General features: G+C 41.2%; 1 protein-coding gene across 1 annotated transcript in view; it reads left to right on the top strand.

The window, feature by feature from the left end:
- Nucleotides 1–17,483, top strand: part of UNC5D (unc-5 netrin receptor D) — a 558,705-nt gene that overhangs the window by 408,148 nt on the left and 133,074 nt on the right. The window contains exons 6-8 of the mRNA XM_038747340.1: nt 12,876–13,056; nt 14,487–14,654; nt 16,567–16,731. Of these exons, the coding sequence (XP_038603268.1) occupies nt 12,876–13,056; nt 14,487–14,654; nt 16,567–16,731 (514 nt within the window). The remainder of the gene's footprint in view (nt 1–12,875; nt 13,057–14,486; nt 14,655–16,566; nt 16,732–17,483) is intronic.

Raw genomic sequence — 17,483 nt, 5'->3', positions numbered from 1 at the left:
CAACACTGATGGGAAGCAATCCTTGGCTGTTAAGAAGAATTAACCACCTTTAGAAGAGTCCACCTATTACTAGCCCAATAGCATATCCTCTCCTGTCCTTACCTCTTTTTCTAAAAATATAGTATTTGCTAAGTGCTTACTCCATGGCAGTTACAAGCTAATCAGATTGGATGCAGTCAGTGTCCCACATGAGGATCACAGACTTAATCCCCATTTTACAGATGAGGTAACTCGTGCACAGAGAAGCGAAGTGACTTGCCTAAGATTACAGAGCAGACAAGTGGCAGGGCCTGGATTAAAACCCAGGTCCTTCTGATTCCCAAACCCATACTCTCTTCACTCAGTCAAGCTGCTGCTTAATGATAATTAGAGCATTTGTGAAATGTTTACTATGTGCTAAACACTGTACTAAATTCTGAGGGTAGATACAAGATAATCTGATCCCTCATGAGGGTTACACTTCTAAGCAGGAGGGAGAACAGGTATTATTGAATCATCATTTTTCTGACCTCCCATCTGTCCCCACTCCAGTTCTTGCTACATTCTGCTGCCTGAATTATTTTCCATCAAAAATGTTCAGACCGTGTTTTCCCACTCCTCAAGAAACTCCACTGGTTGTCCATCCACTTCCACATCAGACAAAAACTCCTCACCATCGGCTTTAAAACACTTAATCGCCTTGGCCCTTCCAACCTCACCACGCTACTCTTCTACTACAACCCAGCCTGCACATTTCACTCCTCTAAAACTACCCTTCTCACTGTACCTCGATCTTGTCTATCTTGCCATTGACCTCTCATCCACAGCCTACCTCTGACCTGAAACACTCTCCCTCCTCAAATCCGACAGATAATTGTTCTCCCCCACTTCAAAGCCTTATTGGAGATACATCTCCCCCAAGAAGCCCTCCTCTCCTCTTCTCCCACTCCCTTCTGTGCCACATTTACTTGCTCCTTCATTCATCTGCCCTCCCACCCCCACAGCACATGTGTATATATCTATAATTCATTTAGTAACCTATTTATATTATTTTCTGTCTCCTCCTGTAGACTGTGAGCTTGTTGTGGGCAGGAATGTGTCTGTTGTTATATTTTCCTCTCCCAAGCGCTTAGTATAGTGCTTTGCACATAGTAAATTCTTAATAAATATGATTGAATGAGTGCAGAAGAAGAAACTGAGACACAGGGGAGCAAAGTGACATAACCAAGGTCACATAGCAGGCATGTGACAGAGTCTGTAATGGAACCCAGGTCTTCTGAATCCCATCCCCATGCACACACTAGGCCACGCTGCTTCCAAGTTCTCCTTCGGGTACTGCAGGGCTAAAATTGGCCGTGGCAGAGTTGGAGAGATGAGATTTGTTAAGAGAAGACTTGACGAGAAAGGGTTATGAATGTGTTGCAGAAGGGCTAGGACGTAGAGTTGAGGAGGATAGCAGAGGAAAGTCACCTATCATTCCAGTGGCCCAGGCCCATCTGAGGACTAATCTGACTCTGGCAGAAATATAAATTCACTGAGAGACTCCTTGTCCTGGGAACAGAAGTAATGCACAGTGGTCCAGGAGAAATATTGTACTCTCCCAGGTGCTTAGTACAGTGCTCTGCCCCAAGTAGGTGCTCAATAAATTAATGAATAAATAGAATGGTGGTTTAATTCTCTGGGCAGCCTAAGGAAGGACGAGCTGAGCCCCCTGCACTCCCCCCACCGAAATTGAAAGTCATTTGTTTTACAGCATCTGTTCAAGGCTAAAATAACAGAGTAATGAAGGGAGGGAGGAAGAGAGAGAGAGCTTTTGGCATAATTCAACTGCAGTGGAGCAATCTTGCATTTTTCCCTCAGTGATTGAAATGGCATATTGCTAGCTAGTTTTAGGACCAAAATGTAAATTAAAAATTGTGTGTGTATGGTAGGGGATGGGGAATGAGGAAGGAGGAATGGAAGAGGTAGCAAAATCTAATTTTCACAAAGTGGAAAAAAAAAGTCATGAAAGCAATTCAGTTTATTTTTTAAACATTCCCTGCAGTGTTGTGAAACCAAAACAACAGTCTTGTGCTAGTTCATAAAACCCTGAAAGCTAAGTGGAGGCTAAACTGGCTAGAGAAAAATAAGGAGCTGTCTAGTTTCATTGTTCAAGATGATTAGAATGAAAAATTTAAACAACACCCTGCACCATGGATAAAAAGTTGGATCTGTGAAGTTGATTCAACCTGAATTTTCCATAGTATATTTTCATTTTACAAAATAAAGATAAAAATGAATTGTCAAATGCTTTCATGAAACTGTATGGTCGGCTAAAGTGAATATGATTTGCTGAAACAATGTAGCTTCAGATACACATGTCCCCTGTGAATTTAGGGGATATAACAGCAACATTGTGGGCCATGTGGTCAGCTCTCATAGCCCAGACTAGAGGCCTGGGCTCCTGTTTCATTTACTCAGGCCCTTCATCTCCCAAATTCCTGCCTTTCCTCAAATGATCTTGGAAATGTGAACATAACTAGAGGTTTGTGTATATCATAGCAGAATATCCTTGGCTTAAATAACCCTATCTGCAGCACCAAGTAGGTTAGTGAGCACTCTTACGGCCATCCTGAGGGTTGCTATAGACTTGTATTTCAAATGAATGCAATTAATTCTCTGCCTTCATGTGAACTGGGCAGTTAGGTTGTTTCTAACAAACCGTGGACATACTGAAATATTTTGGTAGGGAATGGGAGACTGGAAGGAGCATAGATCCTCCTCAAGAAACTCCAGTGGTTGCTCAACTGTCTTCACATCAAACAAAAACTCCTCCCCATTGGCTTCAAAGCACTCAATCACCTTGTCCCCTCCTCTCTCACCTCACTACTCTCTTTCTACAGTCAAGACCACATACTCCACTCCTCTAATGCTAATCTCACTGTACCTCAGTCTCATCTATCTTGGCACCAACCCTTCGCCCATGTCCTGCCTCTGGCCTGGAATACCCTCCCTCCTCAAATCCAACAGACAATTACTCTCCCCTAATTCAAAGCCTCGTTGAAGGCACATCTCGTCCAAGAGGCCTTCCCTGGCTAAGCTCCCCTTTCCTCTTCTCCCACCTCTTTCTGTGTTGACCTGACATACTCCCTTTATTCATCCCCCATCCCAGCCCCAAAGCACTTAGGTACATAACTGTAATGTGTTTATATTAAGGTCTGTTTCCCCTTCTAGACTGTAAGCTCATCGTGGACAGGGAATGTGTTTGTTTATTGTTATTTTGTATCATTATTATTATGGTATTTATTAAGCGCTTACTATGTGCCAGGCACTGTACTAAGCGCCGGGATGGATATGAGTAGATCGGGTTGAACACAGTCCCTGTCCACATGGGGTGCTCAGTCTCAATCCCCATTTTACAGATGAGGTAATAAGCCCAGAGAAGTGAAGTGAATTACCCAAGGTCATACAGCAGACAAGTGGCGGAGTCAGGATTAGAACCCATGACCTCCTTACTCCCAGACCTGTGCTCTATCTACTAGACCCATTTAGTACAGTGTTCTGTACATGGTAATTGCTCAATAAATGCTATTGAATGAATGAATACCCTGGTTGTTAAAACATGGGACTGGGAATCAGGAGTTCCAGGTTCAAGTCCCCGCTCTACTACTGTCTTGCTCTGGACCCTGGGCAAGTTACTCAATTTCCTGATCTGAAAATATGGATTAAGGTAACTGCTTTTCCTACTACTTAATTGATGAACACTGTGTGGTACAGGAACTTCATCCAACGTGATTGTTTTGTATTTACTCCAGTGGTTAGCCCAGTGCTTGGCATTTAGTCAGCATTTAATGAACCATAACCAACTTCCTATTCACTATGACAATGAAATGGCAACCAGTGGACCTGAGAGTTCTTTGAGGATGGAAACCTGATCTTATACTTCTTTCATATGTTTGCAACCACTTATTATGGTGCTCTGCACAGAAGAAATGATCCACCGTCATTCATGCTGTGGCTCATAGTTAACTCGTAATCTTTCCTCAGAAAAGTGTTACTTGAATCAATTGCCCTGTTTTTAATGCCAGAGAGACCAAAACCAACAAAATAAAACAGGCTTTCTTGTTATATTAAAGAAGCATAACATACCTAGCAACAAAGTTATGTCATTTAAATACAAGTCTGAATTTAGCACAGCCAGACCTAACTGTAATTAATGTGTGTCTGTATCAACATTATAAAGTTACACATGCTCTAGTCACCTGATATTTTAAAAGCCTCATTCCTAATGCTGACATTGATAAATGCTGAAAAAGAATTCAAATTTTGCCTTGATTAATTTATATTTTTCTTTGATTAAATAAGATTTTGGGGGTGGGAAAGTGGATTTTTATAGTGGTCTTAGGTGTTGGGAACTGCAGTTGTAATTTCATGCCTTATGTATCACATATTCAAATAGACAAAAAGATTGATGTGTTTCCAAAATAAAAACCACTCTTATCCCCATCTCATCTACCTGGGATGTTCTATACTTAACTGATTTCATTTTGATAATGCTGTAAGCTGGTCTCTGATCATTGCCTTCTGTAATTGGAACAAATTTATGATTATGCTAATTCATTCTTAGCCACCCAGTATATGGGAGCTAAACTAATCTATATCTGTCTCTGCATTTCCTTTGTAGATCATTAAGTGATTAGCCTTTGGTTGTAGTTGATAAAAACATTATTATTCTGAGCAGGTTTGATTTCTAAATATTTTCTCTTTCCTTTCCTAAATGCAACATGTACTATAGACAGTAGCTTTCCAAACCCAGTTCATGTTAAAAAAAAAAAAAAAGGAAAAGGAAAAAAATGCTTTTAGTGTTTAGTCTTTAATCCTTAACAAAGTGGCTATATTCAGCCCATAGGACATCCCCCAATAAAGTGTGGAAAGCTTTTTACTAATAAATTTAAACCCTATCCTCCTGAGATGTCTGATTTAAATCCTAACCCACTGTTTTTTAACCTGAAATTGTAAATATTACCGTTTGTCTTTACAGTCAGATTTCTTTGACTTTATTGTTCAAGAACTCAAAGCAGACATACACTCCCAAAGTAGGTGTTAATGTGTTCCATTAAAGAAGAAACTGCTACATTCATGCCTTTCTGGAGTACCTTAAAGGCTAGATGTTTTGGAAGCGTGTCTTAAGTGGTACACCGAGTGAGTATCAAAAGCAAAATTTTTTTCCAGTAACAGATGAGAATTGAGATAGAAAAGATCGTCAACCAAATAGATAAAGAGCAAATGGCAGTGGGTTCTCACCCTTACAAATAATCTTGTGATTACATATCTTTCACTAGTCTTGCATTTAGGTTCTGTCTGTTTAATGTTCTCCTTTTCCTCTGATGATCATTCTTCTAAATGTTTTACATTAATGTAAACATTTTTCATTCCCCATGTCCTGCTATCTTGCAGCCTCAGTAAAGAATGTATCAAGATATTCTGTGTTGCAGAGAACATAGAGTGGTTGGAATTTTTTGAAAAAAAAATACATGGTTACACCTGGCTTACATAATGGCAGCAGGGAATTTAAAAGGAAACAGTGTTCTGACAAGAAGCACAGAATGTCAGAACATAAAGTTCCATTATAAAAATGCACAGTCTTCTATATAGCTGCAGTACTGGTGTTTGTCATTTCATTGAAAATTAATGAGTATGACTTTTTTCCTGTGATCATCAGGTTTCCATCATTTGACTTGTTCTGTTACTGTAACTGCACAATTAGGCTGAATTTCTACTTTCTTTTGTGGTGCGTAATGAGTTAAGTAGGACTAAATTGAAGAAACTGCTATGTAGGTGGGTTTAAAATCAATCTATATGGGTCTGGAAAAGAGAGACTAAAGGGAAATGTGGTAGCACTGCTATAAAAAAAAAGTACAAATATCAAAAGGGAAGGAGAAGGCAGCAGTGTTAAGGCAAAAAAAGGTGGCCCAGGGCTCATATTTCTTGTCTGTCTCACTGCCGACCCCTCACCCATGTCGTGCCTCTGGCCCGGAATGCCCTCCTGCCTCATATATGATAGACTATCAATTGCCCCACCTTCAAAACCTTGTTAAAAGCACATCTTCTCCAAGAGGCCTTTCCCAACTAACCCTCATTTCCTCTTTTCCCACTCACTTCCATGTCACTTTTTGCATTTGGATTTGCCCTTCTTATTCCCCCCTCCTTCAACCTCACAGAACTTACATGTCTGTAATTTATTTACTCATATTAATGTCTGCCTCTCCCTCTAGACTGTAAGCTCCTTGTCTAGCAACTCTGTTACATTGTACTCTCCCAAGTGCTTCGTGCATTGCTCTGCGCACAGTAAGCTCTCAATAAATACAACTGTTTGACTGTTAAGGCTAACGATAGAAAACTTGAACTCTAAACTTCAGGAAGGGTCATTAGATCCCTACTTCTTGATCTAGACTGTGAGCCCGTTGTTGGGTAGAGATTGTCTCTATTTGTTGCCAAATTGTACTTTCCAAGCGCTTAGTACAGTGATCTGCATACAGTAAGTGCTCAATAAATATGATTGAATGAATATCCATTTTGGAAAGGGACTGATGAATAAATTAGTTGACAGAAGTTAGTTGTGGGCAGGGAATGTGTCTACTGGCTCTTTTGTGCTTTATTCTCCAAAGTGCTTAGTACTGTGCTCTGCATATAGTAAGTGCTCAATAAATACTATTGATGATGATGATGGGAAGGGATAATGAAGGGAATGATGCCTCTCATAGATACCCAGGAATGGACCTGATGTCTTGAGTAGTCTCATCTTTTCTTTTCTGGACTTGTCTTATCTGTAAACTCATTATGGGCGGAGCACATAGTAAGCACTCAATAAATGCCACTGATTAATTGATTTTTCTGGGAGCAAATGGCCATGGTGTATTCATAAAGAGCATGTCCCAAATGCTGGCACTTTGAGGCTTATCTTTTTTTCCACTTAAAAAGGCCCATTTCCTAGGTAACTGCTTTAAAGTTCTTTCTGGCTTCCAACCATGCTTCATATAGTTGCACCTTGTTGAAGTCTGAAGTTTCTCTGAACATTTTATGGGTGTGCATGCATGTATGTGTACCATACATACCCATGTCTAAGCATCTATTTGTTGGGCAAATCTGTTGATATACATTAAACAATAATAATTAGATTGAGAAACTAGGAAAATCAGAGTAGAAGCATAGAACCATTCATCATTTAGACATCTCTTTCTTATGTTAACCCTGGGAACTTGTTATTAAAAATTTTAGAGGGAAGGTTTAGATGGTAAGAAGAGGTGGTGTTGAACATTAGCTATGGGAAGGGTTTCCCAATTTATGCTCTCATGCACTTCCAGAAACAGAATGGAGAAGCTCTAGCAACTCCCTCATTCTTACAAATATGGCCTTTGGAGAGTGGGTTTTTATTAAGAGAGGGCATCATTAGACTGCAAAGTGGCAAAACCCTGGCATTACCCTTTATTCCTCTCTTTCAACCTCCATGTTTAGTCTGTCACTAAAATCTGTCAGCTCTTCCTTCACAGTATCTCCAGAATCTGTCCCTTCATGTCCAAACAAATGCAACCAGTCTGGACCAAATGCTTCAACCCCAGCTCAGATAATGCCTCAGGCTCCTCAGAGACTTTTCTACCTCCAGACCCTTCTCTTCTTAGGTTCATACTTTACTCTGCTCCCCAGATCACTGTTTAAAAACATCATTCTACACACATCTTTCCAATCATCAAAAATCTCCAATGGCTGCCATTTCTCTCTGATCTCCCATCCTCGTGTCTCTCTCCACTTCAATCCATACTTCATGCTGCTGCCCAGATTATCTTTGTCCAGAAACGCTCTGGGCATATCACTCCCCTCCTCAAAAATCTCCAGTGGCTACCAATCAATCTGCGCATCAGGCAGAAACTCCTCACCCTGGGCTTCAAGGCTGTCCATCACCTCGCCCCCTCCTACCTCACCTCCCTTCTCTCCTTCTCCAGCCCACCCCGCACCCTCCGCTCCTCTGCCGCTAATCTCCTCACCGTGCCTCATTCTCGCCTGTCCTGCCGTCGACCCCCGGCCCACGTCATCCCCCGGGCCTGGAATGCCCTCCGTCTGCCCATCCGCCAAGCTAGCTCTCTTCCTCCCTTCAAGGCCCTGCTGAGAGCTCACCTCCTCCAGGAGGCCTTCCCAGACTGAGCCCCTTCCTTCCTCTCCCCCTCGTCCCCCTCTCCATCCCCCCATCTCACCTCCCTCCCTTCCCCACAGCACCTGTATATATGTATATATGTTTGTACATTTTTTTTTTACTCTATTTATTTAATTTATTTCTACATATCTATTCTATTTTATTTTGTTAGTATGTTTGGTTTTGTTCTCTGTCTCCCCCTTTTAGACTGTGAGCCCACTGTTGGGTAGGGACTGTCTCTATATGTTGCCAATTTGTACTTCCCAAGCGCTTAGTACAGTGCTGTGCACATAGTAAGCGCTCAATAAATACGATTGATGATGATGATTCCTCTTTGCATCCAGCAAAAACTCCTGACCATTGGCTTTAAGGCACTCAACTAGCTTTATCCTTCTATTTATCCTCACTCTTCATCCACTACATCCTAAATCATATGCTCTACTCCTCTCAAGACAACCCACTCTGTGTTCCCTTTTAGACTGTGAGCCCACTGTTGGGTAGGGACTGTCTCTATATGTTGCCAACTTGTACTTCCCAAGCGCTTAATACAGTGCTTTGCACACAGTAAGCGCTCAATAGATATGATTGACTAATTGTTCCCTTTTCTCATCTCTTCACTGCTCACTGCTCATTACTTGTTGTTCTGCCTAAAAACCCTACCCCTTTCACAATTTTCTTTGTTTTCCCTCCCAAACAGTACAGTGCTATGTACAGAATAAGTGATCAATTAATACTTCTGATAGTTTGATTTAAAATATGTCATGTTTACTAGGACCAAATTGCCCCACAACCCTCACCGTGTCACTGGGGTCACTTCTGCAGCAGCAACTGTCTGTATCAAATGCACTGAGTCTGGTGTGTGTATTTATATATATATATATATATATATATATATATATATATATACACAAAGGGCATATATTTAAAAACAGGGTGGAGTATATTAAATTTTACTCAGATTAACTGCCTTATTTTCATTAGGTATAGCTTGATTTCTTAAATGCCCTTGGCATTTGGGTCTGTGCTTATTTTCCAACTGGGAAATAATCTCCTTAAAGTTTGTTTGTTCATTTTTTACCATCACTTGAAAAGTATTAGCCCTATTAAGCCCTGTTCTTCCTCCCCTCTAGATTGTGAGATCCATGGGTTGCATCCAACCTGATTAGGGTATATCTACTCCAGTATTTACCACGGTGCTTAGCACATAGTAAGCACTTAATTAATGCCATATCGTTAAAAGAAATATGATGTATGAAGACTTCTTTAGAAATTTGGTCACATTTGATGAAACCCTATCAAAAAAGCTCATGGTAAAGACTTACAGAGTAACACGTGCATAGAAGCGTAGAAGAAGACAATTCATGGGGTCTGGGAATGTGGGGATCGGAATCAGGTAAATGGAGAATTCTGGGGTGAAAGGGGAAGATATTGGGGGAATAGTCATTCCTGGAAAAGAAGAGAGAGTTCCAGAGAATTTAGGGATGGAGCGAGAGGGAAGCAAATGTGGGAGGGACTCAGATACAGTCAGCTGGAAGAACTTGAGATAAGCCCCTTCACCCATGTGTCTCCATTGTCTCCTGCTAAAATGCCTCCATGACCAAATGCAGCAACTTTGTAGACCCTGCTTACAGTTACTGTGGAAGGCAGGGTCAAGCATGGACAGGCAGCGTAATGGATGACTGGGTGGTGAATGGGACCTAGCCTTCATAGATTCATTGTTGCCCCAGCTGCACTTCTCTGAGGTAAGTAATAATCATTATGGTACTTGTTAAGTGCTTACTATGTGCCAAGCTCTGTTCTAAGCACTGGGGTAGATAGAAGTTAATCAGGTTGGACACAGTCCCTGGTCCTAAGTGGAGATCACACTCTTAATCCCCATTTTCCAGATGAGGTAACTGAGGCCAGAGAAGTTAGGTTACTTGCCCAAGGTCACACATCAGACATGTGGTAGAGCTGGAATAAGAACCCAGGTCCTTCTGCATCCCAGGCCCATGCTCTAGCCACTCAATCACAAGGGCGGGCAGAGGCAAATAAATTCTTCATTTAATTGTATTTATTGAGCACTTACTGTATGCAGAACACTGTACTAAGACCTTGGGAGAATACAATAGAACAATAAACAGGCACACTCCCTGCCTAGTCCAATTAGGACAAAAATTTAAGGAAGTGCAATAGATTCCATTACTTAAATCACCCCAGCCAGCACCTCTTATTTCTGGCAGTGGGGCAGGGGAAGTTCCATGCAGATTTTCCCCTGATCAGTAACCTCCCCAACAAATTGTAGACCCCCAGTTCAGTGGCCCTCTCTAAGGTTGGCATCAAGGGCAATCATTGTGCTCAGCTCTCTTTCATGCAGACCAGTGGGAAGTGCCACTCTGAGGTTCCCGATCAATCAACACCGGGGAGAGTCATAGGCCAGCTAATCAGAACACTCAGAGGCTTTAACCCAGATGGTATCTCTCTCTTTTTTCAAGTTTTATACATATTTAATCTTAGAGAAAATGCATCATGGAAATACAAACCGATACAGTGCTGTGGAAAAATCGAGCTCTAAGTTTTAGCTTCTAGTAGACATGCTTCAAGACTGAAAGTGTTTTCTCTTCCCCAGTTTCTTCATCTGTCAGGATGCTGATGACACCACTTGCCACTTCCTTCCCTTGTGAATGTTGCTTTGCCAAGTACTTTGACATAAGGTCTGATAAGGATATTCATATATCTGTGTATGTGTAAATACTTAGAGTTCCTGTTGAAAGATGCTAATAAGCGCAATGCTGTGACTCATGACAACATATTCAAACTTGACCTTAGGTCTCAAGCAGGATTATAGCCTCATAAAACACTGACTGTGTCACAAAACCTTCACCGATTCCAGGCATTTCCCATCTGACGGTACCATGCTGCAGATTTGTGAGGAGCTACGGGTCTCTCAGTCAGACACCTTCTGTCCCCAGCAAACCAGAATGACTGAGGAAGAACCTGCTGTCTGGCATGAAATCTAATTGGCTTTGATGGTCTGCTTTTGCAGATTTGTTTATAAACTGGAAAATTTACAAATTGCACACCATCTGCGTATAACACTGTGCTAATGAATGCCTATATCCTACAAATCCATAAGCTCATTACTTCGAAGTTGCTAGTCTTTCCACAAGCTCCTAACTGGGGTCATCCATCTGAACCAAACAAGCAAGTAGGAGAGGACGAATTGTTATCGAGAGGGGAAGTGCCCCCTTTAACCCTCAGCATTGTAAAATCCTACTGAATGGGATGACTTACTGGTGAGAAATCTAGTAGCAAATCAATTGACGCATACATCTGTTTTCTGTTTCCAATGTATTGATTCTACATGTTAATTTGCTTTCCCTTGGTTATGTGTATTTTGGAACTTTATATAGAGAAAGTATCTCTCAGATCCCTAGAGATGTGTGACTTCTACTTAGTCCCCAGAGAAGCCTGAGATCCAAAATTCATGTGCCCCCATAGGAAGTCTTAATGAAGAATATTAATTTCTAGATCCTGCCTTTGCCCGGACTTCACAGTAAAGAGCGTTTCCTTTGCCTTCTGGGCAGAGAATGGGGTATGGGAAGAAGGGAGTTTGGCTTTGAGGTGTGATTAAAAATAAGATGATATTATGAAAGGCATTGAGTTCCTGGAGCAGGAGATGCTGTATAAGCACAGTTTAGTAAGGATTTTGAGCAAATTAGTCTTCTTTAGAAATAATTACAGAGCATGATTTTTTAGTATTGAGACTATGAATGCTGTGTACTATATAAAAATCATCTTTCACTTACCTTGTTTAAAGGAGGCCGAGGGCATGAATAAATAGTATTCCTAGATAACCAAAAAACTACACTTATGCCAGTAATTTTGACCATTTCCCTCATCCAAGAGTTTACCATGACTTCTTTCTCAGTTATGGGGCTGAATCCATGGAGTTGGTGAAAGAGGTACTTTAGGAATCTGGTTCTCCAACCACATTAGCCTCTCTCTTAGAACACAAAAAGTGCTCCCACCTACCAAACAGCCAATCATAGGCTGTTAGTAGCCTGTTAGCTAATCAAAAAGCTCTGCTCTTCAGTAGTAGTAATAATAATAATAATAATGGCATTTATTGAGCGCTTACTATGTGCAAAGCACTGTTCTAAACACTGGGGGTGTGTGTGTATGTCTGTGCGTGTGCATTCCAGGTTAAATTAACCATATGAGCATTAATATTATTATTATTAATAATTAATTCATATTAATATTGTTAATGATGATGATAATAATGGTATTTGTTGAGAGTTTATAAGTGCTGAGGTGGATACAAGCAAATAGGTTGGACACTGTTCCTTTCCCATGTGGGGGGGCATAGTCTCAATCTCCATTTTATATATGAGGTAACTGTGGCCTAGACAAGTGAAGTGACTTGCCCAAGGTCACACAGCAGACAAGTGGTAGAGCCAGGATTAGAACCAATAACCTTCTGATTCTCAGGGCCGTACTCTATCCACTAAGCCATGCTGCTTCTCTAGATAAAATATTAGGCAAAATACCACAATGGTGAAGAAATCTGCCTATAAAAATGTATTCGTTTCGCAAATGCTATTTCATTTAAGAGCGCATATCAAAATGTCTAAAGCCAGAGTTTCCCAAAAAGAAAACTACAAAAGTTCCCAGGATGAATGAGTAGTTATCCTCATTACTTGTTTTTTTTGTGTTTTTTTTTTTACCCTCATTCTCTCTCAACCAGGTCGAGTGGCTGAAGAATGAAGAGCCCATTGACTCCCAACAGGATGAGAATATTGACACCAGGGCTGATCACAACCTGATCATCCGGGAGGCCCGCCTGTCTGATTCTGGGAACTATACTTGTATGGCAGCCAACATTGTGGCCAAGAGAAGGAGCCTTTCGGCCACTGTGGTGGTGTATGGTGAGTCAGAAGGAGAGTAGAGTGGAGTGAGGAGAGAGGTCATTTTCTTTCTGTAGTTTTTTAAGTTTTTTTTCTGTTGAAGTCTGGTCACCTGTCAGACGAAATCTCTGGCATTTCCCAACCCTCTTCAAAAAAAGTGTTGGTTTTTGTATTTACCCTCTAAGTAAACCAAGTTTGAAGAAAATTGAGTTGGCAGCTTCTGTTTCCTGGGGAGACTAGCTGCCACTTCCTGGCATTTAAAACTCCATCGAATACAAACAGAACCAATTCCAGGACAAGGCACCCTAACGATGTTGGAATACTGAAGCTATTTAATTGGAGGCTGCCTCCTTATTACAATGGGGCATGTAATTACTAGGGAGACCTTGAAAGCACAAGTATTTCAATTAAGATCAAGTCACTGCAGTGTTTGTATATATCTATTTATATATAGATAGATAGGTAGATATATGCTAATGGCTGTTGCTTTTAGCATTTCTCTCTCATTTTTACATTTGCAAATTATTTAATAGCCATTTGGCTTGTTCTTCCTCCCATGAGCCCCGTGAGAGAAGTTGGTATTGTCCTCTCCACCTTTCAGGTAAGAAAACTGAAGTGAGAGAATGTGAAAGACTGAGAGTTGGTGTTCTCTGCCCCAGAGTTTCCAGCAGCCCAAGTAACCCAGTCTCCAGTAAAAGATTCACATTTTTGAGATTGTTTTTCATGTTTTTCAAATCTTTATTCTGCACCCACTGCCTGCATATACTCTATTTCAGTTCACTATACAGGAACTATTGTATTCCCTAATGTTGTCAACTCTCTTCATGTGGCTCACCCAACAAAGTGTGTTGTGAAGAGCATTGTCTAAATTTTGGTGAGCTGCCATCATCCAGGACCTCATTTTTGCTAATCTTGTTTCCCATTTGTTGCTGAATATGTCTCAGGTGAAACAGTGTCAAACAATGTACTATAGTGGTGATCTGTTGCAGCAGGGAGAACAGCTGCCAGTGGGGCATTGCTTTTCTAGAATGGAACCAATCTAACAACGCTATTTATTAAGGGCTTACTGAGTGCAGAGCACTGCTCTAAGCACTTGAAAGAGTCTAATATGATAGATAGACATTATCCCTGCACTCATGGAGCTTACAGTCTACCCAGGGACAATGATCGTGAAGATTGGCCCAAGAGGCAGGCTGAAAACAAATGCAGGCCCTGCAACCACAAAAATCAGTTCTGCAAAGAGTTATCTTTATTTAGACTTCATGAGGGATGGAGGGTCCATAGCATATTGGGCGGGAGGTCTGCATCAGCAACATCAAAAAAGATATGAATACATAAGATTCACTCTTTCTCACTCTCATTGTCATTATCATTCTCTCTCTTTTCTCCACTATTCCTATCCACCCTCCCCTGTCTTTCCTTCCCCTGCCTTCTCTTTCTCATTTTCTCAGTGAATGGAGGCTGGTCTTCCTGGACAGAGTGGTCAGCCTGCAACGTTCGCTGTGGTAGAGGGTGGCAGAAACGTTCACGGACCTGCACCAACCCGGCTCCACTCAATGGAGGTGCTTTTTGTGAGGGAATGTCCGTGCAGAAAATTACTTGCACCTCTCTTTGTCCTGGTGAGATACTCCCAGATTCCATTCCCCACAGAAACCCGAACTACTCCCCCAGAATATGCGAAATAAATCACATTTCCTCTAGTCATGTCTGTGCTTTCCAACTCCTCCCAAAGACTAAGTGAATGTCTTTACGAATAAGGTTGATCTTGTGTGTTTGGGTTAGTTTCTTTTGTTTTTTTAATGGCATTTGTTAAGCACTTACTATGTGCAGGAAACTTAAGTGCTGGGGTAAATACAGAATCAATCAATCAATCATATTTATTGAGCGCTTACTGTGTGCAGAGCACTGTACTAAGCGCTTGGGAAGTACAAGTTGGCAGCATATAGAGATGGTCCCTACCCAACAGTGGGCTCACAGTCTAGAAGGGGGAGACTGAGAACAAAACATATTAACAAAATAAAATAAATAGAATAAATATGTACCAATAAAATAGAGTAATAGAGTTGGGCACAATCCATGTCCCAAATGGGGCTCACAGTCTTTTTCTCCATTTTACAGATGAGGTAACTGAGGCACAGAGAAGTTAAGTGACTTGCCCAAGGTCACACAGCAGACAACTGGCAGAACCAGGTCCTTCTGACTCTCAGGCCCCTACTCTTTCCACTAGGCCAGGCTGTAGTTGACGTCAGGTGATGGTCTACATGTTTTCCCCAGATTGTTTCCACGTCTAAGAGACTATATTTTTAGGTTTATTAGGAGTTAGCTTCATTGTGTATTTCACTTATAGTACAAATATAAAGTAGTGAATTCTAAGGGATCTTCCTTCATTAAAAAGGAGGCACTTCGGTTAATAAAATTTTTAAAGCAATTTTCTTATTTCAACTGGCTCTTTTCTCACTCAGTTTGTACCACAGAAAATAGATAAGATTGCAGATGGCTTTCTTCATAATGTGCACATCCACCCACAGAGACACAAATTGATCCCCCAGTCTCTTGCATGGCACTACAGACCATTAACTCCAAGGCCACCAGGCTAAGGACCGATTTCCTTAAATTTAAAAATGAGTCCAGCTGAAGAACTTGGAGGAGTCAGGCCTTCACTGCCAACCTCTTCTTGGAGCTGAATTTTAGAAGGCTTGTCACTATGCCACCATTTATTGTTGTATTGTACTTTCCCAAGCACTTAGTACAGTGCTCTGCATACAGTAAGTGCTCAATAAATATGATTGAATGAATGAATTAACTTTGAAGAAAGTTAGAGACCCTCAGTAATGTCCTCCATCATTTTTTGTAGAGCAGGGTTCTATACTTTCCATCATCAAATTCTGCTGCCTTTTAGGTATTGCTGCAATGGAAATTATGTTCTGGGAGTAAGAGAGGATATGTAAGGGACAACAGGATGAGGAAGAAATCTGTTTTGATAGCTCATGGCTTGTTGTTGACCCATTCATACAGCATTAAGAACTCTAGCTCCAAGATATATGACTCCTCCCCACCCCTCACCAACCCACCCACTGTGATATCTTTCCTTCTGTTTGAGAAATGCTAAATTCACACCATGTCCCACTTCCTATCCTAATGTTCCCCAGAAATGGCTATCTTTGGGGGCTGAATTTTTTTAAAAAAATGCAGTCACTGGACAAAGTATACTATTCATCCTCGGAATGAAGGACAGAAAAGATTCCAAAAAAGTGGCTGATGATGATATTTGTTAATTCAACAGTGGCTGCAATTTCTGGGCGGCTTAGACTCAGTAACTAGTTTTGCCCAGAGAAAGCAAGAGAGCTATAACACTTCTTAAGTGAGCACATCTCTTCATGTGGGAATTCATAGAAGGAAGATAAACTGATTTTTTTGGTGGTGGCATTGTTTATTGAAAAGCAGCTCTGAGGTCTCTAGTATTCCTTGGCATGAATCCCTGTGCAGTTTGTCGGCCCACTGTAGTAGTGTTTCTTTTTCTTCCCCTTTTAGTGGATGGGAGCTGGGAAGTATGGAGTGAATGGTCAGTCTGCAGCTCTGAGTGTGAGCATTTGAGAATCCGGGAATGCACTGCTCCTCCTCCAAGGAATGGGGGCAAATTCTGCGAAGGCTTGAGCCAGGAATCTGAAAATTGCACAGAAGGACTCTGCATTCAAGGTAGGTCACACACAAGCATTTTCAGGACTTTCCTATCTGCTGTGGAAATTAGCATGGCTCCACAGGCCCAAAGAGGAAACACAGACCAGGCTGAAAATATTTCAGGCTGGGGACAAATGAGAATGTAGACACCAAATGAAGATAAGAGTCCACAGCCTGAATTGGCTGTATTTGCCTTCTGACTCTTGCTTCTCACTGACAGAAATGCATGTGATGTTGGTAAGTTTGGGGATGCTGTAAGTAGGGTGGCCACCTTCAAAGAGAGATTTTTACAAGCAGCATGAAAAAAATGATCAATGTTAAAACTTTTTTACTGAAGTATGTAAAATGGTAATTGAACATCAGTTGTTACACCTGCTTGAACTATAACTAAGCAAGTGTACAGCAGATGCAGGAAGAGTTCTGCAAGGTGGGCAAACCCAAGTACCATGAGGAGGAAGGGGACACGGAGGGAACTAGAAGTGGTCTAGCACCCACAGCTTTCTTCTTTTCATCCTGTTTTTTAGGAGGTAGATGGGAGTATCTATTTATTTTATTTTATTTTTTTACTTTTCTGAAGTGGAAATAGGGTAATTAACAGGAATGTAAGGACTGGAATTCATTCAGTACTAGAGCTATGATCACAAACCCTCCAATGAATTTAGTCATGCTGTTTGACCCTATTCCCATTCATTCAAAGATTGAATTCCTTTACCCATTAAAGCTTGTTTCCCCAGCCCCCCCGCATCGTTTGTGTGTTTCTACAATGCACA

The sequence above is a fragment of the Tachyglossus aculeatus genome, chromosome 5, assembly GCF_015852505.1.
Source record: "Tachyglossus aculeatus isolate mTacAcu1 chromosome 5, mTacAcu1.pri, whole genome shotgun sequence".
NCBI lineage: Eukaryota > Metazoa > Chordata > Mammalia > Monotremata > Tachyglossidae > Tachyglossus > Tachyglossus aculeatus.
This window is presented reverse-complemented; position numbering and strand designations above follow the sequence as displayed.